Below are 27,113 nucleotides of genomic sequence, written 5' to 3'. Positions count from 1 at the left end.
GAAAGAAAGCCACAGAAGCAAGAAGCTGAAATTTTAAAAAACCCAGAAGAAGAGAGACCAGCAACTGCTGCCAAGTGCCTTGCCATGTGCAGAGAAGCCAAGGGTCACGGGCAGATGGTCTTTGGGAAGAGAGCATCGCCTTGATGATGCCTCGAGTTGAACATTTTCTTGGCCTCAAAACTGTAAGCTAATAAATTCCCATTGTTCAAGCCAAACCATTTCATGGTATTTTCTTTCAGCAGCCTGGCAAATTAAAACAGAGGACAAGAGGGCTGAGGCAATCATGTGGGTGGAAAAGTGATGGTGGTAGTTTCAGAAAATTGGAATTCCTTGTGATGTTTGCTTTTCTCCATAGCCCATGTCTCTTTCTAATTTCTCTGGGATGCTCCATCCAGCCTAGATTCAACCAGGAAAGCCCCTTTTGATGCAAGTCAGGCACAACATATCTGAACAGTTTCCAGCTGGAAACATTCCCATATGTGAAAACTCTAATAATTCCCACAAACCTTTGTCTCTGTGAATCCAGTTCAGTGCCCTAATCATTTTACCTTAAGTCATCACATGGAGGGACCCTTCCAGGCTGAATAATTTAAGGGACAAAATCAGTACTGATTTACTGCCTATAGCCTGCAGAATAATAATAAAAACATGACTAATAATAAAGTTCATTGAGCACTTCCATGATGTGCCAGGCACTGGGCTAAGTGCTTTATAAACTTATCTCACTTAATCATTATAACAACCATAATCCGTTTTACAGACAGGGAAATGGGGTCTTAATGAGGTTTTGTATCGTATCTAAGGCCACATAGTGAATCAAGTGGTGCAGGCAAGGCTAAAACCCAGGTCTGCTGACCTCCAAACCCACATTCTTAACCACTCATATACTACTTGGCAAGAATTGTGTTTATAAAAAAGAATTATGTTATTTTTAAATTTATATACCCTTGGTAATATTTAGCATCCAATATTAATATTATTTTAATTCCTTTATAATTGAGTTTTAAATTTTAAAGAATCTCAAAGAAAAAACCTGGACCCATGAATAAGGAAATTGAAAACCGAACAATTCCCCTTCTACCATCTCCATCTTGACATCTAGTAACCCCTGCTCCTGTTTTAAGATAAATGAAGCATTTTAAGATTTTGAGAAAGGGGTATACAAGAATGTTTGTCAATTTTTAGTGAGGGAGATGTGTTCTATTCCTTAAAAAGACATGTGTGTGTTGGGTTTCAGGATAAGTTTCTGCTTTCAGTATCCACGTGGAATCCAACACTATACAACAATGCCAAGAGCAAAAGAAGGAAAAGGAAAAACTAAAGAGGCACCTCTGCGTATCATTCCTATTCTCCAAAAGTTCCTGAAAACGTACGAGAGGCACTGTGCACAGTCTCAGACATCTGTGTGCCCAACCATCAGAAGGGATCTGAAAGCCAGCATTGATGGTGAGCAGATTCTCAGGAAGGTGAGTGTATGATCTCCTTTCTTATTCTCTGAAATGAGCTGACTGGGGTTTACCCCCAAGGAACATGGGTCCCCAGTCTCCATGAGCCCAAATCTGGCTGTGTCACCACTCTGACTGAGTGAAGTCCGAAGCCTTGCCCTGGCACCAGGTGTCTGCTCAGCAACTCCCCTACCTTCCAGCTCCTACCTCCAGATCCACCCTTCTCATCCTGTCCAGCAGGTGTGCCTTTTCTCACTCCACGTCACCATCTGGAAGGCCCAGCTCAAAAGCCACCGCTGCTGTCATCCTTGCAGGCCCTCCCCTCTCCAGTGCTCTGGCCACCCCAGCTGACCCTTCAGAGTGAATGTCTCCTTCTCTTGACCACCTCTGTGTCCACATCATCAGCCCAGACCTGTGCTTCCCCACACCTCTCCCTGTGAGGCAAGTGAATGAGGTCAAAAGAGACACAATTCTGACCCCAAAAGCAGTGGAATTCCGAAAAAAATCTGATGTCATATCTTTCTTGAGTTTAAATTTAGGGATTGGGAAGAGAGGAAAGAAGAGGAGAAGGCAGCATTGAAACTAAATGGGGGGAGGCGGGGCAAGATGGCAGACTGGTGAGCTGTATGTTTTAGTTACTCCTCCAGGAAAGTAGGTAAAAAGCCAGGAACTGCGTGGACTGGACACCACAGAGCAATCTGTCTTTGGGCATACTTCATACAACACTCATGAAAACGTGGAACTGCTGAGATCAGCGAAATCTGTAAGTTTTTGCGGCCAGGGGACCCGCGCCCCTCCCTGCCAGGCTCAGTCCCGGGGGAGGAGGGGCTGTCAGCTCCGGGAAGGAGAAGGGAGAATTGCAGTGGCTGCTCTTACCGGAAACTCATTCTACTGATTCAAACTCCAACCATAGATAGACTGAGACCAGACACCAGAGACTCTGAGAGCAGCCAGCCCAGCAGAGAGGAGACAGGCATAGAAAAAAAACAACACGAAAAACTCCAAAATAAAAGCAGAGGATTTTTGGAGTTCTGGTGAACACAGAAAGGGGAAGGGCGGAGATCAGGCCTTGAGGCGCATATGCAAATCCCGAAGCAAAGCTGATCTCTCTGCCCTGTGCACCTTTCCTTAATGACCCTGGTTGCTTTGTCTATTAGCATTTCAATAACCCATTAGATCTCTGAGGAGGGCCGTTTTTTTTTGTTTTTTTTTTTTAAATCCTTTTTGCTTTTTCTAAAACAATTACTCTAAGAAGCTCAATACAGAAAGCTTCAAAGAATTGAAATTTGGGCACGTCAAGTCAAGAGCAGAACTAAGAGAGCTCTGAGACAAAAGGCAATAATCCAGTGGCTGAGAAAATTCACTAAACAACACAACTTCCCAAGAAAAGGGGGGTGTCCGCTCACAGCCACCATCCTGGTGGACAGGAAACACTCCTGCCCATCGCCAGCCCCATAGCCCAGAGCTGCCCCAGACAACCCAGTGTGACGGAAGTGCTTCAAATAACAGGCACACACCACAAAACTGGGCGTGGACATTAGCCTTCCCTGAAACCTCAGCTGAATGTCCCAGAGCTGGGAAGGGGGAGCAGTGTGAATTAACAGAGCCCCATTCAGCCATCATTTGAGCAGACTGGGAGCCTCCCAACACAGCCCAGCAGCCCAGAACTGCCCTGGGGGGACGGCACTCACCTGTGACATAGCACAGTCATCCCTCAACAGAGGACCCGGGGTGCACAGCCTGGAAGAGGGGCCCACTTGCAAGTCTCAGGAGCCATACGCCAATACCAAAGACTTGTGGGTCAGTGGCAGAGACAAACTGTGGCAGGACTGAACTGAAGGATTAGACTATTGCAGCAGCTTTAAAACTCTAGGATCATCAGGGAGATTTGATTGTTAGGGCCACCCCCCCCTCCCCGACTGCCCAGAAACACTCCCCACATACAGGGCAGGCAACACCAACTACACACGCAAGCTTGGTACACCAATTGGGCCCCACAAGACTCACTCCCCCACTCACCAAAAAGGCTAAGCGGGGGAGATCTGGCTTGTGGAGAACAGGTGGCTCGTGGACGCCACCTGCTGGTTAGTTAGAGAAAGTGTACTCCACGAAGCTGTAGATCCGATAAATTAGAGATAAGGACTTCAACTGGTCTACAAACCCTAAAAGAACCCTATCAAGTTCAGCAAATGCCACGAGGCCAAAAACAACAGAAAATTATAAAGCATATGAAAAAACCAGACGATATGGATAACCCAAGCCCAAGCACCCAAATCAAAAGACCAGAAGACACACAGCACCTAGAGCAGCTACTCAAAGAACTAAAGATGAACAATGAGACCATAGTACGGGAGACAAAGGAAATCAAGAAGACCCTAGAAGAGCATAAAGAAGACATTGCAAGACTAAATAAAAAAATGGATGATCTTATGGAAATTAAAGAAACTGTTGACCAAATTAAAAAGATTCTGGACACTCATAGTACAAGACTAGAGGAAGTTGAACAACGAATCAGTGACCTGGAAGATGACAGAATGGAAAATGAAAGCATAAAAGAAAGAATGGGGAAAAAAATTGAAAAACTCGAAATGGACCTCAGGGATATGATAGATAATATGAAACATCCGAATATAAGACTCATTGGTGTCCCAGAAGGGGAAGAAAAGGGTAAAGGTCTAGGAAGGGTATTCAAAGAAATTGTTGGGGAAAACTTCCCAAATCTTCTAAACAACATAAATACACAAATCATAAATGCTCAGCGAACTCCAAATAGAATAAATCCAAAAAAACCCACTCCGAGACATATACTGATCACACTGTCAAACATAGAAGAGAAGGAGCAAGTTCTGAAAGCAGCAAGAGAAAAGCAATTCACCACATACAAAGGAAACAGCATAAGACTAAGTAGTGACTACTCAGCAGCCACCATGGAGGCAAGAAGGCAGTGGCACGATATATTTAAAATTCTGAGTGAGAGGAATTTCCAGCCAAGAATATTTTATCCAGCAAAGCTCTCCTTCAAATTTGAGGGAGAGCTTAAATTTTTCACAGACAAACAAATGCTGAGAGAATTTGCTAACAAGAGACCTGCCCTACTGGAGATACTAAAGGGAGCCCTACAGACAGAGAAACAAAGACAGGACAGAGAGACTTGGAGAAAGGTTCAGTACTAAAGAGATTCGGTATGGGTACAATAAAGGATATTAATAGAGAGAGGGAAAAATATGGCAAACATAATCCAAAGGATAAGATGGCCGATTCAAGAAATGCCTTCACGGTTTTAACGTTGAATGTAAATGGATTAAACTCCCCAATTAAAAGATATAGATTCGCAGAATGGATCAAAAAAAATGAACCATCAATATGTTGCATACAAGAGACTCATCTTAGACACAGGGACACAAAGAAACTGAAAGTGAAAGGATGGAAAAAAATATTTCATGCAAGCTACAGCCAAAAGAAAGCAGGTGTAGCAATATTAATCTCAGATAAAATAGACTTCAAATGCAGGGATGTTTTGAGAGACAAAGAAGGCCACTACATACTAATAAAAGGGGCAATTCAGCAAGAAGAAATAACAATCGTAAATGTCTATGCACCCAATCAAGGTGCCACAAAATACATGAGAGAAACACTGGCAAAACTAAAGGAAGCAATTGATGTTTCCACAATAATTGTGGGAGACTTCAACACATCACTCTCTCCTATAGATAGATCAACCAGACAGAAGACCAATAAGGAAATTGAAAACCTAAACAATCTGATAAATGAATTAGATTTAACAGACATCTACAGGACATTACATCCCAAATCACCAGGATACACATACTTTTCTAGTGCTCACGGAACTTTCTCCAGAATAGATCATATGCTGGGACATAAAACAAGCCTCAGTAAATTTAAAAAGATTGAAATTATTCAAAGCACATTCTCTGACCACAATGGAATACAATTAGAAGTCAATAACCATAAGAGACTTAGAAAATTCACAAATACCTGGAGGTTAAACAACACACTCCTAAACAATCAGTGGGTTAAAGAAGAAATAGCAAGAGAAATTGCTAAATATATAGAGACGAATGAAAATGAGAACACAACATACCAAAACCTATGGGATGCAGCAAAAGCAGTGGTAAGGGGGAAATTTATAGCACTAAACGCATATATTAAAAAGGAAGAAAGAGCCAAAATCAAAGAACTAATGGATCAACTGAAGAAGCTAGAAAATGAACAGCAAACCAATCCTAAACCAAGTACAAGAAAAGAAATAACAAGGATTAAAGCAGAAATAAATGACATAGAGAACAAAAAAACAATAGAGAAGATAAATATCACCAAAAGTTGGTTCTTTGAGAAGATCAACAAGATTGACAAGCCCCTAGCTAGACTGACAAAATCAAAAAGAGAGAAAACCCATATAAACAAAATAATGAATGAAAAAGGTGACATAACTGCAGATCCTGAAGAAATTAAAAAAATTATAAGAGGATATTATGAACAACTGTATGGCAACAAACTGGATAATGTAGAAGAAATGGACAATTTCCTGGAAACATATGAACAACCTAGACTGACCAGAGAAGAAATAGAAGACCTCAACCAACCCATCACAAGCAAAGAGATCCAATCAGTCATCAAAAATCTTCCCACAAATAAATGCCCAGGGCCAGATGGCTTCACAGGGGAATTCTACCAAACTTTCCAGAAAGAACTGACACCAATCTTACTCAAACTCTTTCAAAACATTGAAAAAAATGGAACACTACCTAACTCATTTTATGAAGCTAACATCAATCTAATACCAAAACCAGGCAAAGATACTACAAAAAAGGAAAACTACCGGCCAATCTCCCTAATGAATATAGATGCAAAAATCCTCAACAAAATACTTGCAAATCGAATCCAAAGACACATTAAAAAAATCATACACCATGACCAAGTGGGGTTCATTCCAGGCATGCAAGGATGGTTCAACATAAGAAAAACAATCAATGTATTACAACACATTAAAAACTCGAAAGGGAAAAATCAATTGATCATCTCAATAGATGCTGAAAAAGCATTTGACAAAATCCAACATCCCTTTTTGATAAAAACACTTCAAAAGGTAGGAATTGAAGGAAACTTCCTCAACATGATAAAGAGCATATATGAAAAACCCACAGCCAGCATAGTACTCAATGGTGAGAGACTGAAAGCCTTCCCTCTAAGATCAGGAACAAGACAAGGATGCCCGCTGTCACCACTGTTATTCAACATTGTGCTGGAAGTGCTAGCCAGGGCAATCCGGCAAGACAAAGAAATAAAAGGCATCCAAATTGGAAAAGAAGAAGTAAAACTGTCATTGTTTGCAGATGATATGATCTTATATCTAGAAAACCCTGAGAAATCAACGATACACCTACTAGAGCTAATAAACAAATTTAGCAAAGTAGCGGGATACAAGATTAATGCACATAAGTCAGTAATGTTTCTATATGCTAGAAATGAACAAACTGAAGAGACACTCAAGAAAAAGATACCATTTTCAATAGCAACTAAAAAAAATCAAGTACCTAGGAATAAACTTAACCAAAGATGTAAAAGACCTATACAAAGAAAACTACATAACTCTACTAAAAGAAATAGAAGGGGACCTTAAAAGATGGAAAAATATTCCATGTTCATGGATAGGAAGGCTAAATGTCATTAAGATGTCAATTCTACCCAAACTCATCTACAGATTCAATGCAATCCCAATCAAAATTCCAACAACCTACTTTGCAGACTTGGAAAAGCTAGTTATCAAATTTATTTGGAAAGGGAAGATGCCTCGAATTGCTAAAGACACTCTAAAAAAGAAAAACGAAGTGGGAGGACTTACACTCCCTGACTTTGAAGCTTATTATAAAGCCACAGTTGCCAAAACAGCATGGTACTGGCACAAAGATAGACATATAGATCAATGGAATCGAATTGAGAATTCAGAGATAGACCCTCAGATCTATGGCCGACTGATCTTTGATAAGGCCCCCAAAGTCACCGAACTGAGCCATAATGGTCTTTTCAACAAATAGGGCTGGGAGAGTTGGATATCCATATCCAAAAGAATGAAAGAGGACCCCTACCTCACCCCCTACACAAAAATTAACTCCAAATGGACCAAAGATCTCAATATAAAAGAAAGTACCATAAAACTCCTAGAAGATAATGTAGGAAAACATCTTCAAGACCTTGTATTAGGAGGCCACTTCCTAGACTTTACACCCAAAGCACAAGCAACAAAAGAGAAAATAGATAAATGGGAACTCCTCAAGCTTAGAAGTTTCTGCACCTCAAAGGAATTTCTCAAAAAGGTAAAGAGGCAGCCAACTCAATGGGAAAAAATTTTTGGAAACCATGTATCTGACAAAAGACTGATATCTTGCATATACAAAGAAATCCTACAACTCAATGACAATAGTACAGACAGCCCAATTATAAAATGGGCAAAAGATATGAAAAGACAGTTCTCTGAAGAGGAAATACAAATGGCCAAGAAACACATGAAAAAATGTTCAGCTTCACTAGCTATTAGAGAGATGCAAATTAAGACCACAATGAGATACCATCTAACACCGGTTAGAATGGCTGCCATTAAACAAACAGGAAACTACAAATGCTGGAGGGGATGTGGAGAAATTGGAACTCTTATTCATTGTTGGTGGGACTGTATAATGGTTCAGCCACTCTGGAAGTCAGTCTGGCAGTTCCTTAGAAAACTAGATATAGAGTTACCATTCAATCCAGCGATTGCACTTCTCGGTATATACCCGGAAGGTCGGAAAGCAGTGACACGAACAGATATCTGCACGCCAATGTTCATAGCAGCATTATTCACAATTGCCAAGAGATGGAAACAACCCAAATGTCCTTCAACAGATGAGTGGATAAATAAAATGTGGTATATACACACGATGGAATACTACGCGGCAGTAAGAAGGAACGATCTGGTGAAACATATGACAACATGGATGAACCTTGAAGACATAATGCTGAGCGAAATAAGCCAGGCACAAAAAGAGAAATATTATATGCTACCACTAATGTGAACTTTGAAAAATGTAAAACAAATGGTTTATAATGTAGAATGTAGGGGAACTAGCAGTAGAGAGCAATTAAGGAAGGGGGAACAATAATCCAAGAAGAACAGATAAGCTATTTAACGTTCTGGGGATGCCCAGAAATGACTATGGTCTGTTAATTTCTGATGGATGTAGTAGGAACAAGTTCACTGAAATGTTGCTATATTATGTAACTTTCTTGGGGTAAAGTAGGAACATGTTGGAAGTTAAGCAGTTATCTTAGGTTAGTTGTCTTTTTCTTACTCCCTTGTTATGGTCTCTTTGAAATGTTCTTTTATTGTATGTTTGTTTTCTTTTAACTTTTTTTTTCATACAGTTGATTTAAAAAAGAAGGGAAAGTTAAAAAAAAAAAAAAGAAAGAAAAAAGACAAACAAGGAAAAAAAAAAAAGATGTAGTGCCCCCTTGAGGAGCCTGTGGAGAATGCAGGGGTATTCGCCTACCCCACCTCCATGGTTGCTAACATGACCACAGACATAGGGGACTGGTGGTTTGATGGGTTGAGCCCTCTACCATAAATTTTACCCTTGGGAAGACAGTTGCTGCAAAGGAGAAGCTAGGCCTCCCTGTATTTGTGCCTAAGAGTCTCCTCCTGAATGCCTCTTTGTTGCTCAGATGTGGCCCTCTCTCTCTGGCTAAGCCAACTTGAAAGGTGAAATCACTGCCCTCCCCCCTACGTGGGATCAGACACCCAGGGAAGTGAATCTCCCTGGCAACGTGGAATATGACTCCCGGGGAGGAATGTAGACCCGGCATCGTGGGACGGAGAACATCTTCTTGACCAAAAGGGGGATGTGAAAGGAAATGAAATAAGCTTCAGTGGCAGAGAGATTCCAAAACGAGCCGAGAGATCACTCTGGTGGGCACTCTTACGCACACTTTAGACAACCCTTTTTAGGTTCTAAAGAATTGGGGTAGCTGGTGGTGGATACCTGAAACTATTAAACTACAACTCAGAACCCATGAATCTCGAAGACAGTTATATAAAAATGTAGCTTATGAGGGGTGACAGTGGGATTGGGAATGCCATAAGGACCAAACTCCACTTTGTCTAGTTTATGGATGGATGTGTAGAAAAGTAGGGGAAGCAAACAAACAGACAAAGGTACCCAGTGTTCTTTTTTACTTCAATTGCTCTTTTTCACTCTAATTATTATTCTTATTATTTTTGTGTGTGTGCTAATGAAGGTGTCAGGGATTGATTTAGGTGATGAATGTACAACTATGTAATGGTACTGTAAACAATCGAAAGTACAATTTGTTTTGTATGACTGCGTGGTATGTGAATATATCTCAATAAAATGATGATTAAAAAAAAAAAAAATGTAGCTTATGAGGGGTGACAGTGGGATTGGGAATGCCATAAGGACCAAACTCCACTTTGTCTAGTTTATGGATGGATGTGTAGAAAAGTAGGGGAAGCAAACAAACAGACAAAGGTACCCAGTGTTCTTTTTTACTTCAATTGCTCTTTTTCACTCTAATTATTATTCTTGTTATTTTTGTGTGTGTGCTAATGAAGGTGTCAGGGATTGATTTAGGTGATGAATGTACAACTATGTATTGGTACTGTAAACAATCGAAAGTACAATTTGTTTTGTATGACTGCGTGGTATGTGAATATATCTCAATAAAATGATTAAAAAAAAAAAAAAAAAAAAAAAGAAACTAAATGGACCACTGTTGGGAAGGTTGGGGAGAGGCACCTGGTGGACCAGAAGGGGGAGCCTGGCACCCCAAAGACAGACTGGGCGGCTTCACGACTTTTCTATCGCCAGCCCAGAAGAACAGCCTGTGTTTCATAATCAAATACCTACTGATTTCCTAAAATGCTCTGCTGACAAGACATCAGATTAAACAAAGCCATTAGATACAGATAGGTGTTTTAAAAAGGAAAAAAAAAAAAAAAAAAAGAACATTATTCTAAGGTGATTTTGACCCACCCAGATTTTTCCTTCTTCTTTGGGGGTGGGGGTGGGGGTGGGGGTGGGGTGGGAGGATGAATACATTGCTCCTCTCACAAAAAGCATCTCCTAAAAAGTTCCTCTTCACGCATCCCTCTTTCCCCAAAACTTTCACTTCCCAGGGCAACCTCCCCCCCTCTCCTATCCTTCCCTTCAGCCTCTCTCCCCCCACCTCCTCTTCTCTTCCCAACTCTGTCCTCCCAGATCTTTCTTATCCTGTCTTTAGCAGTTCCTGCTCATCCAAATGGAAGAGCTTCTCAGAGCCACCCTTTTTGTGGCAAAATAATTAGTAATTTATTTTTTCTACTGTAATTCTTGTATTGTAATTAGCTGTCAGTACTTAGTCATAAGGGTTAAACATAAGTCTTGTTCAAATTTATATTCCCTTCAGCAATGTTTCCCAATCTTTATGAGTTACTATTACAATCCATCATCTGAAATATAATTAACATCCTGACCTGGTATATAAGTGAAATTCCCCTCGAGTGCATCAGTACAATCCTAAGGGTTGTTTAGATTGGGTGGGTTGCTTAGGCTTGGCCTCCATTTTGATTTTGCATATCACTAAAATAAAAGTTTCATGAGCCGATTAATAGCCTTACTCCACAGCATGCACTCAGATATTTTCCTTTCTTTTATATTTCATTAAAAAATAAAAATAAAAAGCTGATTGCAACCACTGAATTGATTTCCTGACCCAATAATGATTAGTAACCTGCTAGAGATTCTTTGCTCTGTAGGAGTTCCCATGGGGCCTTGCACATGGCAAGAACTTCATAAACATTGCTGGTGTTGAATTCCACCCCAATGCACAGCTGATCCAAAATTAATCATATTTTAAATGTCCTTATGGTTATGATGATACATTCCTTTTTTCTTATACTCCAGTTTATACTTATAAGACCTAATGACTCCTCACCAAACTTGCTACCAGTTTCCTTGGAACCCTTGCTCATGGCAATTCGAGATGAGTGTTACACACTGGGGAAAGAGCTCTGCATCTGGGGCCTTCAGCTGAACAACCCAGAGGTTGCCAGACTTGTGAGTCATGGGTTTCAAAATATTTTTTCGAACCTTAAAATTGAATGTAAATATGTAATATCATGTATTCAAGCTGTAGTTCATTTGGTTGCTGACTGATATATGTGCAAGATTTTCTTTTAAAAAAAATGTGTTTTAAAAGAAATATTTCAACTTTATATAAAAATAAAGAAAAAATTGAACAAATCATGTGCCCACCACCCAGATGACACATACTTTTCAAAAAGGAATAAAAATTGCAGCTATTTCGCTTCCTTTCCTCGTATCTACTTCCCCAGAAGTACCACTAGCCTAAAGTTGAGGTGTTTCAATCCCATGATTGTTCTCATACTTTTATAACTTATGCATATGTGTTTTTATTTACATGAATGTAACTATACTGTATGTATCCTTTTTTACTCACATTATGTTGTCAGAATTTCTCCGTGTTCATTCTTTCTGACTGCTAAAATAGCACACATAACCTTCATTCTTGAAAGAAAAGTTGCTTGGATATGCAATTATAGATTAGTCATTGGTTTGTTTTAATTGAATTTCCATTACTGTTAGTGAGAAATCATATGCAGGACCTTGCTTCTGGATAGGTATCAGGTACCTATCAGGTAATTCAGAACAACCCTCTTACAGAGGACAAGATAAGCTAGAATACACACATGCACACACACACATTATGCAAGGAATCCAAGAGAGGCTGGAGGCCCAATGTACAGACACAGCCAAGGACTATTTTTTCCTGGGATATATTATTTAAAGAGGGGGTGGTTTAAGTAACAAATGTATCACTTCAATACTAGGGGTCAATAATTGGGGGGCTAAGTGGTATGGTATGTTTTTGGTTTTCCTTTTTATTTTTATTTCTTGTTTTGGAGTAGTGAAAATGTTCTAAAATTGACTGTGGTGATGAATTCACAACTATGCGATGATACAGTAAGCCACTGATTGTATATTTTGGATGGATTGTATGGTGAATGAATATATCTCAATAAAATAGCATTTTAAAAAATAGGGAAAATTATTAGAGAAATCTGTGAGGCACTTAATTAATAAAATATTATGTCTCTTTTTATGGGAAAAAAAAGAGAATCTAAGCAGTGCTTTTGTCAGTCTTGCAATGCTAGGAGACACTGATTGCCTGGGGAAGCCCTAATGAGCACCCCTTGCTTTGGGTTGGGACTGTGAAGGCCACAGGCAGCTAGGAATACAGCTAGGTAGAGGGGTGTTATAACTTAATTTCTGATCATCTCAAGTTCCAGAATTAGATTGAGATATTCCAGATTATTGGTGCCCCCAAGAGTCCAGAAGCAAATAAAAATACTCCCTGGAAGGCAATTACATAATTTTAGGCTCCAAATTATATCTATAGAGAGGTTTATAAAAACACAGTACAGCATACAGGAAAAAAATATGAGGATGCAAGACAATATGAATAAGAAATAGACTGTAGAAATAACAGACTATATAAACAGTCCCACAAAGACTCCAGATAATTGTAGTTATCAGACATATACTTTAAAATATCTATGCTTACAATGTTCAGGGAAATATTAGACGAAATAAAAAATGTTGACAAAGAACTAGAAACTAAAAAAATGAATTAAATTGACATTCTAGAAAAGATCAATGAAATTTAATTCTCAGTGGATGGATTTAAGAGCATATTAGACAGATCTAAAGAGATAATTAGTAAAATAATGATAGGTTAGAAGAAAACATCCATAATGAAGCATGAAATAAGAAAAGAAAGAAAACTCAGAAGAGAAGGTAAGAGACATAGTGGGTAGGTGAGATGATCCACATGTGTATAATTGGAGTCCAGGAGGAGAGGGGACTGAGAATGCAGCAAAGCAATACCTAGAGATGATAACTTTCTCAAACATGAAAGACATAAGCCACAGAGAGTAAAACTACTAAGGACCAAAGACAAAGAGAAAATCTTTAAATCAGTCTATTTTAAATCTTACATTTTAAATCTTAAGATGAATCACAGTACTTTAAAGAAGTGCATAAAACTGACATCTGACTTTTCAACAGAAGCAACACTGAAGATCAGTCACCAGTAGAATGATATCTTCAAAATTCTGGGTGGGAAGTGTCAATTAAAAATTCTATACCCTCCCCCCAAAAAACCATTCTTCAAAAAAAATGAAAATGAAATAAAGACATTGTCAGATAAACAAAAACTGGAAATTTGTCACTGGCAGATCTGACATAAAGGAAATACAAAAGTGAATTCTTCACAAAGAAGGAAAATGATTCCAGATGGAAGGTTGGTAATGCAGGAAGAATCAAAGAGCCATAAAAATAGTTTTCCTATTGAACTTGAAAAACTGATTCTCGATTTTATATGGAGATATTAATGGCTAAGCATAAGCGAAACAATCTTGAAAAAGAACACAGTGAGAGAATTTTCTCTAACAGTTATCAAGACTTATTTAAGGCTACAGTAGCTAATATTTTTATCGTTGCAAGGATAGATAAGTAAACCAATGGAAAAGAATAGAAAATCCGGAAACAGACCCATATCTATATGAACATTTAATTCTCAACAAAGATGACAATGCAGAGCATTGGGGAAAGGGTGGTCCTTTCAATTAATAGTGCTGAAACAATTGACTGTAAGTATGGAGGATAAAGAAGACTTATACCTACCTCATGTCATACCCTAAAATCAATTCCAGGTGGATTACAGATTTAAATGTGAAATGCAATATAAAAAAGTTTCTAGACTATAATACAGGGGAATAGCATCACAACCTTGGGGTGGAGAAAGACTTATTAAACAAGACACAAAAACCACTAACCATTTAAAAAATGATGAATTGTACTCTATTAAAACTAAGGCCTTCTATTTATGAAGGATCACCAATCAAAGAGTGAAAAGGAAAGCCACGGAGCTAGAAAAAGTGTTTGCTGAGTATATAATTGTTCTAGTTTGCTAATGCTGCCAGAATGCAAAACACCAGAGATGGATTGGCTTTTATGAAAGGGGGTTTATTTGGTTACACAGTTATAGTCTTAAGGCCATAAAGTGCCCAAGGTAAGGCATCAACAATCGGGTACCTTCACTGGAGGATGGCTGATGGCATACGGAAAACCTCTGTTAGCTGGGAAGGCACGTGGCTGGCGTCTGCTCCAAGTTCTGGTTTCAAAATGGCTTTCTCCCAGGACGTTCCTCTCTAGGCCGCAATTCCTCAAAAATGTCACTCTTAGTTGCACTTGGGATATTTGTCCTCTCTCAGCTTCTCTGGAGCAAGAGTCTGCTTTCAACAGCTGTTTTCAAACTGTTTCTCATCTGCAGCTCCTGTGCTTTCTTCAAAGTGTCCCTCTTGGCTGTGGCTCCTCTTCAAAATGTCATTCACAGCTGCACTGCACTGAGTTCTCTCTGCCCATCAGCTCATTTATATGGCTCCACTGATCAAGGCCCACCCTGAATGGCTGGGGCCATGCCTCCATGGAAATATCTCATCAGAGTTATCATGTACAGTTGGGTGGGGTGCATGTCCATGCAAATCTAATCAGCACCAAAATGTCTGCCCCACAAGACTGCATCAAAGAATATGGCTTTTTCTGGGGGACATAATACATTCGAACCGGCACAATAATCAAACGTGTTTCATGTTCAGCATATATTGTCAAAAAACTCCCATACATTACTAAAACTCCCGTTATTAAAAAGACAAAAAAAAAAAAAAAAAAACACACAGAAGAGACATGGGCAAGAAATTTGAATAGGCATTTTACAGAAGAAAATATCAAACAGCCAATAAACGTGTAAAAAGGTGCTCGACCTCTTTAGGAATTAGGGGAATGCAAATTTAAAACATGAAGAGATACCATTACACACCTACAAGAATAATGAAAATAAAAACACATTACCAGAGTCAGTGAGGATTTGGAGCAGCTGAGATTTTTACATACTGCTGGTGGAAGTGTAAATTGGTACAATAACTTTGGAAAACAGTATTGCAGTATCTATTGATACTAATGTCTATGCTCCATAATCCCACTCCATAGCTATATTCCCAACATAAATATATGCACATGGGCACCAGGAGACATGTACAAAAATGTTCATGGTAGCATTAGTCACAATAGTCACACTATATAGCAATGAAAATGAACTAAGCTATACAAAAAAGTGTGGATGACTCACACAAACATAATGTGCTCAAAAGAAGAGAGATGCAAAAGAATACATACTGTATGATTCCATTTATATGAAGTTCAAAAAACAGGTAAAACTAAACTATAATATTTGATCGTCAAAAAATTGCTTTGGAGGAGGACGAGGGGAGAGGAAAATGAGAAATGGCACCAATGGTTCTTTTTCTAGTCTCTTCTCTTTTTTTTAATCGCTTATTTTATTGCTTTTTTGCTTTGAACATGCTAATTTCATTTCATGTTCTAGTAGTTTCAGTGATTTGAATGATTGGGAGGTCTGATCCTATTGTCTCTTGCTTCTACTCATCCATACTTAACGGTGATATTTCTTTGTGTGTTTTGTGATTTATTTTCTTACTGTAAACTCATGTTTCTTGAAAAAATAGTTATGGTAATTCCTTGAGTTTTGATTTGAAGATATATTCCTCCAGAGACGATTTACATTTGCTTCTGCCAGATACTCAGGGTGCTACCATTCTGCAGCCACATTAAATTGAATCCCCAATTTGAGGTTTCTTTGAACCATCCTAGTAGAATTAATTCAGCCTGCAAACCTGTGTAGTGATGATTTGTGAGTTCTCAGGGGATAAATATATTTTTTTCCTTCTGCTCAGTATCAGTTTGAGATAGACAATTTTCCCTCCAGGTCCTCGGGAGATGGGAGAGGTGGGTCTATTGAGCCCCAAGTTATGTTTTGGGTCACACCTTTGTGCAGTGTTTCCTCACCTTGATGGGCCACAGGTTCTCTCTCCAGTCCCCTGGGCCCTATGACCCATGAAAACCAAAGCTTACATCCGCCGCTTTAGTCATGCTCTGAAAGGGAAAGCTGGCTTCAGCACCCTGCTTCCCACTTTCTCCCCTTCACTGACAGTTGGCTATTCCTCACTAGGCTGCCAGCTAGTTCAACACACTTAATATAAGGATTTTAATTATGCAACCAGCATTTTTAGTTGTTTTTATTCAGAAGGTCAGTCAGGATGCCCAGTCTACTCAATTGCTGTGAATAGAAAGCTGTCCATGCAAACTAAAAGCAATCCTCAATGATTCTTTAAAATTTTGTCCTCTTGGTAATCTGGACATTGCTGAGGAATTCTTACCATGGGCGTTTTGGTCCTTGCCCATAGCAGAAAGTGGAGCTGCATACCTCTGGCCAGGGTCCTTTGGGCCCGATCGAGAAGCTGATTTGCACAGACTGTTGGTAGCATACGAACAGAAGTGCCACATGGGCTCCTCTGTCAGAAAGCTGGCTTGAGAAATTTAATCCAGCTCTCATTAAAGAGGCCCCTGGCACCAGCTCTGCAGTTAAGGTTGCAAGTGTCTTTTTATTCTCAGCCAAGGTACAATTTGGAATCCTGTATCTGACCAACACGTCATTACTTCAAAAAGCCCTAATCCCCCAAACCCCATCAAAGCCCCTTTTGGCCTAAATTCTGAATTGGAGGAATCCTTAGGCTGTGGTGATCCTAATTGCTAAAAGGTAGCTTCATGACATTCCCATGATTTGTAGTTTTAAATAACACCTACCACCACTTAGGGGAGTGATGTAACTGTCCTTGGTGTCCTTTAACAAGGAACAGCCTTGCCAGAAGCCTCCTTAATTCGGGGGCAGGAGAGAATTTGAGATGCCTAATGCATTGTCAGTCCAAATGCTCCACAAAGACAAGCACCTCATTGCCGGATTTGCACAGTTCAGCTTTGAGCAGACCTGTAAATCCTAATAATATCTATGACTATGAATGACAGATAATTTAACTATTAAAATTTTTATTCAGTTAAAAGAAGATAAAGGTTGAAGTAATTAGCACAATTGGCTTTTAAAGAACATAAAAACACGGTATATTTTTCGTCATTGTGTAAACACTTTTTTTTTTTTTACCTCACCTTCTTAGGCTCTGCTTCTGGAATTGAAGGGGCCTACCAATTACCCACTGACCACTCTAGAAATCATTGATTGCAAAATGGATCTGTGGTCTCTAGGGCGACTTGGAAAGGCTCTGCAATTCAGTAGTCTGCACTCTCTTGTCCTCGATTACTGCAAGTAAGGATGGAAGGCGGAGTTCCTGCTGTCAGCTGTGGGGATGGGCAGGGAGTGAAGGGCAATGTCTGGGTTTTCCTGGAGCCTCCTGAGTCATGACTGAAGGAGGAAGACCCTCTAAAACCTCCATAGAGCTAATGTTCTCGAGTAAATGTGAGTGTTCTCAAAAAGAGCCTCTAAGCATTCCTTTATTCTTTCAACAAATATTTATTGAAGTTCAGTTTGTTCAAGATACTGTATTTATTGCTAAGGAAGATACAAATATGTATAAGAGCATGCTGCTGCACAAGGGATTTTTGGTATAGAAGTGAAGAGGAAACCAGCTCTTCATTTTATACAATGCAAGGTAGAAGGTCTGAGTATCACAAAAGATGTCCGTATATATTTCTGTGGTGGTTCAGGTAAGAGAAACCACAGCTTCCTGGATGATGGATTGAATATTCACCAGGAGAAGAGGGGGTGAAAGGTGTGGCCTTCAGAGGCACCACGCGTGTTGGAGGAATGTCAGGGGTAATAATGATTATAATAATAACAATAAATCCCAACTAATGGTTGAGTGCTAACACTCAAGCACAACACATGGATTATGTCATTTTATTTTCCCAACAACCTTATAAGACAGGTAACATTTCTATTTCTAAATTACAGATGAGGAAAGACACAGGGGGATTAATTAGCCTGTTCAAGGTTATTCAGCTGATAGGGATGGGGCTGTCATGTGAGTCCAGATTGTCTGAATCAGAGCCCACCCTCTAACTTGTGACTCAAGATTCCTGGGAATCTATAATTTGCCACCTATAAATAATTTTGAGTTCTTGAACCATCTGGGGCAAATCCTACTGCCTCCCTGATCCATGACAAGATGGCCTCTGCCAATGTGGAAGTCTGGACCACAGGCCTCTTCCCATGTTGTCAGGGGGTGCCTTGCCCTCAAGAGGCCAGAGGCAGTGAGGGGAAAGAGATGACTCATGCCTGAGAAGAGGTACCTTATTGAGCCAGGGTCTCATCAAGGCTGTGGTGGAGACCGTGGACAGGTCCATCAGCAAAACTTGGGGAGAGGGGAGTTCTCTGCTGAGGCACAGGGTTTCATCCTAGTAGTTTTCCTGGAACTCCAAGAGGAACATTAGGCAGGGTCTCCTATGGCAGGGCAGCAGGAGGCCAGGGGCCCCAGGACACCACACAGTGACCACAGGGTCTGTCCAGGAATCTCCCCTCGTCAGCTTCCCAGGCTGCACTCAGCAGAGCTAGCCCCACTGCTAAGACAGCCCATTCGACCTCACCAGGGACCCAGGCTGGTGGGGAGAGAGAAGGCAGAAAGAAGGAATTCTCAACTTCAGGAAGCAGTTTCTTTTAACCCTCAGTCGAAATGCTGCTGCTGCTAAGACCCCTAGAAGCTGTCAGGATTGGGTAGCTGGGAATCACCATCTGAGACCTCAGCTCTGGTACAATTGCAGGTTAATGGCCTTGTGGGGACTGGCGGTCTTTCTTCATTGTCTTCCTTGAGGTCCATCAAGCAGGATGCTCTTCTGTCCCATGCACGGCTGCATCCCATTCCCGTCACAGTAGCTGGCACCTTGTAGGCCCTCAACAATTACTTGTTGAATGAATCAATACATTTTAGAAGTTATTTCTGTTAATTCTACCCTCTTCATCTTAAAGTTTAAGCCTTGACATTACAAATTCCTTAAAGATGTTGCTTTACCGCACTGAAACCCAGCTTCCTGATCCATTAAATTTTGCTGATACCCACTTCAGAGGCTGTTGCTGGCATCAAGGAGATGATGCACATGATTTCAGTTTGCAATATAAGGGGATGAAACAGCAGAGGGCCGTGAAAGGCAGGATGAGAAGTTGAGCTTCCAGAACCTTCTCTGCACACACTTTAAAAGGCCCCCTCCTTATAAAGTCCTGGGGCCGCTAGGGTCTTCCTGGACTACTCCTGTCCCTGCCAGCAGGGCCATCACATCTGTCTCTGTGAAGTTCAAGATTCAGAGCTTGCTCTCCATCTGCTCCCTGGATGGGTACTTCCCACTGTCCTCTGCTCCCTTCGCCCAAGAGACAGACTCTGGGTCCCCTTTCCTACACACCCAGGCTGCCCCCCACAGCCAGCCCTCATCCTGGAATCTCAGATTGGGGGTCAGCAAAATGCCTCTAACGCATCCTAGGGAGTGCTTTAAATTTAATAATCCAGTGGGTAACATGGGTTTTAAAAGTCACTAATTTGTTCCTATCATTCTTTTTAGATTTGGAAATGAGGAAATTGAGAGTATTTTCTCAGGCCTGGAGAACAACCACAGGCTTCAAGGCCTCAGTCTGCGTTACTGTGGTCTGGGGCCACAGAGTGGGCCAAGGCTGGGCTCGATCATAAGCCAGAGCGCCATTTGGTGAGATGCTTCCCCTGCTTCCCCTGATCCTCTTGGGACTGATCCATCTTGAGTTGCAGAACCTGCTTATTTACAGAGTCTACTAGCCCATAACTCCTCCTGATTTTTCATTATGGTTTAATCATCTAGGTTTTTCCCCCCTCAGGTTTTTTTTTTTTCCTTAATTATCAGAGAAAGTCCCTTTAGTTAAACTTGAGAATCAAGAGTGTGATCCTGAATGCATGTTCTTGGCCAGCTGACAGTTTCAGTAAGTCTATTTTTTATTACCTATGATTTTTTGAAATGAAAACCTCAAATCCAAATTTGAGGAAGTGGGAATAATCAAATGAACAATGCATTTTGTCCTCTTCCCAGTGAGCTGCATCTTGATGGCAATTACTTGCAATGTTCCGGAGCCCTGGCTCTCCTCAGACCCCTGGCAGAGTATGCAGAGATGCAGGGGAAAGCCCAGTCAGCCACATCCTCACCAGACACCGGAAATCCCCCTCAGCTGCTGCAAGGTAAGTGCTAGGGGACTTGGCACTAACCTGCTGATGGGGCCGCCCAAACAAAGGAAACTTTCCTCTGTGATTAAAGTGACCTTTCAAGTGGCAACAGAGGTTCTTCTTCCTCAGCAAGTGTGATAGAATAGTGCTGCTCGCCCCGACCCAAAGATGTCCATGCCCTAATCCCTGGATCCCCTGAATATACTATCATGCATGGCAAAGGGACTTTACAGACATGTTTAAGTTGAGGATCCTGAGTTGAGAAGTTATCCTGAATTATTATGAGCCCAAGGTAACGAATGACAAGGATTATAAGAGGGAGGCAAGAGGATCAGAGTCAGAGAAGGAGATGTGATCATTGATGCAGAGGTTGGAGTGATGTGCTTTGAAGTTAAAGAAGGGGCCATGAGCCAAGGAATGCAGGCAGCTTCTAGGAGCTGGCAAGGAAATGGACTCTCCCCTAGGGCTTCCAGAAAGAATGCAACTGTGCTGACACCTTGATTTTTGCCCATAAGACCCATTTCAGACTTCTGAGCTTCAGAATTGTAAGACAATATGTATGTGTTTTAAACTACTAAACGTGTGATAATTTGTTACAGCAGCAATAGGCAACTAGTACAGCATGTTCAACAGCACTTTAGATTAAAAGTGACAGCAACCCAAAGAGGATTAAGGAAAAATAGTGGGCTTGTTGGCTGCATAACTGGGAGGCACAGAGTGGAACTGTCTTCAGAGATGGCTAAGTTCAGGGGTTCACACTATGTCATCAGAAGACCCTGAGTTTGCTGCTTTTGACTCACTTCCCTTCTGAGAGCTGGCTGCCTTCTCTCCCAGGGCACATGGGGTCCCTCCAAGCAGGAAGAGGCAGTGTATGTGACTGCCAAGTTTCCCAGAGGTGTATTATCAAAATTTGTAATCAGCCAAACAGTGTGAGCCCCTTTCTTCCAGTGACTATGTGCCAAATCCCATAAAGGACTATAAATACCCTCCTTGGGTCACATGCCCACCCCTGGGACCAATCTCTATGCCTCAGGCCATGATGAACCACGACTGGCCAGCGGTGAAGCCCTGTGATTGGCAGCCCCACAGAATCACGTGATTTGCAGCAGGGGAGTGGAAGGCCCCCAAAGAAGTAGACAGATAGGGAGGGCAGATGCAGGACAGACAAAAACAACAGCTGCTCAATCCTCTGTAAATGGCTTTTCATTTGTTTTAAAAGACCTGATATACCCACAGTTATAACACATGTTAAAGCTGGCCACTTTTAATAATTGGTAACAGTAAACTATAGCAAATGGTTAGCAGCAGACTTAGAGATAGACCAGGGCTCGAATCTTATTCTGTGTGTGACTGCAGGCAAGTTGCCAAATGAATCCAACTTCAACTTCTTCAGCTGCAAAATGAGCATAATGATAATGACCTCATAGGATTTTGTGAGTATTAAATGATATAAAGTAGTTAGCACCATGCTTTGCACATAGTAAATACTTGAGGGATATTAATTATCACCACCAACATCATCATCACCATTATAACAACAACAACCTTTTCCTATAAAAGCGTAAAATCTTGAAGCACTTTGGGGAACCCATTCATACTACTTGCTGGGAAAAATGAAGATAGAAAGCTGAAGTAAAGGCTACTTTGTGGAAATGAGTGCAAAGAACTCAATTTTCACTACGAATTGATAAATATAACAGTTTATCTGTTTAGGGACATTAATGGTATCATAATTAAATAGATCAGTTGTTAAACTCGGTAATTCAGCCAACCAAATAAATACACAAAAAGATGGGAAAACAATATTTATTATCAAGTATTATTTTCCCTTTGCTATTTTTACCAACATTCTTGTTAAATGCCATAAATAAATGCCATGTTTATTAAGTTGGGCATTGTAACTTGTGGGTCTAAATAACTAAGCGGATCTTTTTAATAATTGGGAATATAAAAGCACCATCCTGAGGGCTTGGTCATGTGGCAGGTGGGGACAGGCATGAGAGGTGTGGGATTGGAAAGGTAAACAAGTGACATGTGGAAATCTCCCATTCTGGTTGTCCCAAGTGGTTTCCACTGGAAGTGGCAGTTAAGTCTTAACCTTAAAAGCTGTGGATTGCTTTCCCGGGAACCCAAAAGGCCAGGCTTGTTAGAGCTGACAGCAGAGAGCGCCTGCCCTGGCTTCCTTCACGTGACCCTGAACAGGGTGGGAACTGCTCCAGCTGGGCCAGGCTTTGCAGTCAGTTTCTCACGTCGCTCAGGATCTCAGCATTAACAACAGCAAAATCCACAAATACATTTCTAGGTGCTTCTCTTCCTTTAAGGCCAAACCGTAAGACTAATCAGGATAGTCTCTCACATTGACAGTCACTTGAACTTTGATTTTTATCTAGTTCAACTGATGCTATTTTAGCTATTCCTCATTCATTTGGGTACATGCCAGTACAGAGTAAAAGTACCTTTTATTTCACAGCTGTATTCCTAAAGCTGTAATCAATCTTTCCTATTTTAATTTAACTTCTTAGCCTGGAGGATTAGCTTTAAGTGATTGTTGGAATAAAAGGCATGTGAGGCGAGAAAAATGAATTATGGGGTATTACCAGCACCTCTCCCTGTTCCCTTTTCATTTTCTTTAACCACAACATACTTAATATCAATCTGTCAGTGCAACAAGTCCTAGTTTCTTACATTACCCAGCTCTTTTCAAGGCATCCAAGCATTGGCAAAGGGAAAACAATTGCACTGATTTTCTTCTACAACCCAGCAGCGTTTGGGGCAAACTAGCATCCATCCCCCACTTCCTCCGCTAACCAGCACCCCGATTTTGCTTTGAGGGTAGTCAGTCAGGGTGCCAGCCCTCCCCTGACCACAAGTGGGTGTGGGACCCAAGCTCCACCGGCTGGACTATGCCACCCTGAAAGGTGACTCCTGAGCAGAGGAACAGGGCACACCACCCCTACCCAGTCCTTCGGCTCATCCTGCCAGGCTCCTAGAATTGCCCTGGTTCCTGGACTTGAAACTGGGGTACACAAACACTTTCCAAGGGGTATGTTGGGAGTATGTGTGAATAGTTTTAAACAAATGTCCAGATTCTCAACTTCCATGCCTGTGATCAAAATGTCCTTGGTCAAGTCATCATCCTTCATCTTTGCAAAAGAAAGGCACACCCTTTCCCATCCAGTATCTTAGCAGAATGTCTTGCCGTAAGACGTAAAAGTGAAGACAGTTCAAAATATTAATGTCAGTGTTGAGAAAGTAAATGACTCTAATAACTCAGTGGTGGCTTCCAATTTTTGCTTTTAACAAAATTGAAGGAGGACCTAATCAAGTTATCAGCTAACAAGCCGGTAAAAATACTTTTTGTGTGTGATAGACCACTATGTGATTTTATCATATAACTCAGGAGTTCAAAGAATTGAGTAATACTGCTATAATAAAACTCTTTATAGAATTGCCTAGTTAAATTTGAATTTCAGATAAACAACAAATAATTTAGTATTAGTATGTCCCATGCAATGTTTGGGATATGCTTATACTAAAAAATTATTCATTGTTTACCTGAAAGTTAAATTTAACTGGATTTGCTGTATGTTTTTGGTGGGGAAGAATGCTAAATCTGGCACCCCTATTTCTTTCCCATCTTGTATGAACAATGTTTCTCAGCATTTACAACTATAGCAATGAAAGATAAAAATAGAACTGATGCTGAAGTCTGCTCCATTCTAACAGTAATATTCTTTACTGAATACATGACTTGAAAACAAATAAATAAAATAGCACCATTCATCTCATTGAACAATGCAGTCAATAAAATTTTTATTTTTGTGTTTAATTAGGATTTATCAAAATATAAAATTTATATGTTGTATTGATTAATTGTGTACTTGGGCTCTGCTTGGTGGCATGCCCTCCTAAAGCCTGGAGGAGAGAAAGATGAAAGAAGATGGGACTGAACTGAAAGGAATGTGAGTTTGACAAGTCAGATAATTCTTTCTTGTGAGAAATACCTCTGCCTGAAGTGTATGTAAAATGAAGGCAAAAACCAATATCAAAGCGTGTGAAAATTTATCCATTTGACTTTAAGCAGACTTTTTAGAAATCTTTTTTTTTGTCATACAGCCAGACAGGGAGGAAGTTCAACTTTGAATCAGATTACAAAATCATCGGGCACCGTAACAGTGAAAAGTACATCAAGGAAGAAAAACCGAAAACAAGGTATTTTTGTTGTTGCAGTTTCAACTATTCCTCCCACTTACTTCATCTTCTAAATCATTTCCTCCTTCCTGAGTTGTGTGTTCTCTTCTATTAAGTAATTTCCTCAAACAGAGAGAAAAACTCGGGTGGAGAAAAAGGCAGACTCACTATCTCTGGCCTCATATAAATCAAATACAGCTCAGCTTAGCCAGTGCCACTAGAGAAATTAGTTTTGGGCACTGTTCCGGTTTGCTAATGCTGCCATTATGCAGAATACCAGAAATGGATTGGCTTTTATAAAGGGGATTTATTAAGTTATAAATTTATGTTCTAAGGCCATAGTAGTGTCCAAACTAAGGTGTCAACAAGGGGATGCTGTGCCAGTTTGTATATTTATGTCCCCCAGAAAAAGCCATATTCTTTAATGCATTCTTGTGGGGGCAGACATATTACTGTGGATTGGGTTGGAACCTATTAGTTCAGTGTCCATGGAGACGTGACCCACCCAACTGTAGGTGATAACTCTGACTGGATAATTTCCATGGAGGTATGGCACTGCTAATTCAGCGTGGGCCTGGTTTAGTTTACTGGAGCACTATATAAACTCAGTGTTCTACTTTGCTAATGCTGCCGGAATGCAAAACACCAGAGACGGATTGGCTTTTATAAAAGGGGGTTTATTTGGTCACACAGTTTCAGTCTTAAGGCCATAAAGTGTCCAAGGTAACACATCAGCAATCGAGTCCCTTCACTGGAGGATGGCCAATGGCATCCAGAAAACCTCTGTTAGCTGGGAAGGCATGTGGCTGGCATCTGATCCAAGTTCTGGTTTCAAAATAGCTTTCTCCCAGGACATTCCTCTTTAGGCTGCAGCTCCTCTTCAAAATGTCACTCTCAGTTGCTCTTGGAGCATTTGTCCTCTCTTAGCTTCTCTGGAGCAAGAGTCCGCTTTCAGTGGTCGTCTTCACTATCTCTCATCTGTAGCTTCTGTGCATTCTTCAAAGTGTCCCGCTTGGCTGTGGCAAGCTTGCTCCTTCTGTCTGAGCTTATACACTGCTCCAGTAATCAAGGCCCACACTGAATGGGTGGGGCCACGCCTCCATGGAAATTATCTCTTCAGAGTTATCACCTCCAGTTGGGTGGGTCACATCTCCATGGAAACACTCAAAGGATTCCAATCTAATCAGCACTAAAATGTCTGCCCCACAAGATTGCATCAAAGAATATGGCTTTTTCTGGGGGACATAATACATTCAAACTGGCACACTCAGACAGAAGGAGCTCATAGCTAGCTGGAGCTGAGACAGACATTTTGAAGATGGCAATTGGAAGCTGATGCAGACATTTTGGAGAATGCTATTTTGAAATGCAACCTGGGGGCAAACAGATGCCAGCCACATGCCTTCCCAGCTAACAGAGGTTTTCAGGATGCCAATGGCCTTTCTCCAGTGAAAGTACCCTTTGTTGATGGACACTTTATGGCCTTAAGACTGTAACTGTGTAACCAAATAAACCCCCTTTATAAAAGCCAGTCCATCTCTGGTGTTTTGCATTCCAGCAGCATTAGCAAACTAGAACAGATGCCTTCACTGTAGAATGGTTGATGGTGTTCAGAACACCTCTGTCAGCTGGGAAGGCACATAGCTGGCGTCTGCTGTCTGTTTGTTCCTGGGATGTGTTTCAAAATGGCTTTCTCCAAAATGTCTCTGGATTTGTCTCTCTTAGCTTCTTCAGCCCCTGCATCTAAGCATTGGGGTCCTCTCTTAGCTTCACTGGAGCAAACTCTGGGCTAGCATCTCAAAGCATCAGCAAGCGTTTCTAAGCATCAGTGTCAGCAGTGTCTGGGCCTGGAGCTCTTTTAAGTAGTCCACTGAACTAATTAAAACCTACCCTGTATGAGCAGGGTCAAATCTCCATGGAAACATTCACTCAAGAGGTATCACCCACATTTGGGTGAGTAACATCTTCATGGAAACAACTTAATCCAAAAATCCCACAAGATTGGATTAAAACATGGCTTTGTAGGGGACATAAAATATCCATACCAGCAAAGGCACAATCACCAATACTGAAAAAGAGCCCAATCTGTCTGTAATGAACAACCTGCAGGATCTGATCAATTTAGCTCAAAGATTTCTCTCCTGTGGATGTTACCTGGAATCAGAAACTTGGTGGTTTAGAAAGAATTTTTAAAAAATCACCAAGTTCATTCCCCATCTCTGAGCATGGTTAAACTAAAGGAAAAGCTGTCCAAGTATTGAGGGTTTGCAGCTACGGGTTAGGAAAACAGGATTCTATTCCAACTC

General features: G+C 40.8%; 1 protein-coding gene across 1 annotated transcript in view; it reads left to right on the top strand.

Annotated features, from left to right (window-relative positions):
• The window catches only part of LOC119527598, a 60,779-nt gene that overhangs the window by 9,464 nt on the left and 24,202 nt on the right, over positions 1-27,113 (top strand). Inside the window, exons 2-7 of the mRNA XM_037827794.1 lie at positions 1,257-1,466; positions 11,399-11,551; positions 17,602-17,750; positions 19,991-20,131; positions 20,486-20,631; positions 24,733-24,828. Of these exons, the coding sequence (XP_037683722.1) occupies positions 1,287-1,466; positions 11,399-11,551; positions 17,602-17,750; positions 19,991-20,131; positions 20,486-20,631; positions 24,733-24,828 (865 nt within the window). The 5' untranslated portion in view covers positions 1,257-1,286. The remainder of the gene's footprint in view (positions 1-1,256; positions 1,467-11,398; positions 11,552-17,601; positions 17,751-19,990; positions 20,132-20,485; positions 20,632-24,732; positions 24,829-27,113) is intronic.

Source organism: Choloepus didactylus, chromosome 1 (assembly GCF_015220235.1).
Source record: "Choloepus didactylus isolate mChoDid1 chromosome 1, mChoDid1.pri, whole genome shotgun sequence".
Taxonomy (NCBI): domain Eukaryota; kingdom Metazoa; phylum Chordata; class Mammalia; order Pilosa; family Megalonychidae; genus Choloepus; species Choloepus didactylus.
Note: the sequence above shows the minus strand (reverse complement) of the source record. Positions and strands in the feature narration are given on the sequence as shown.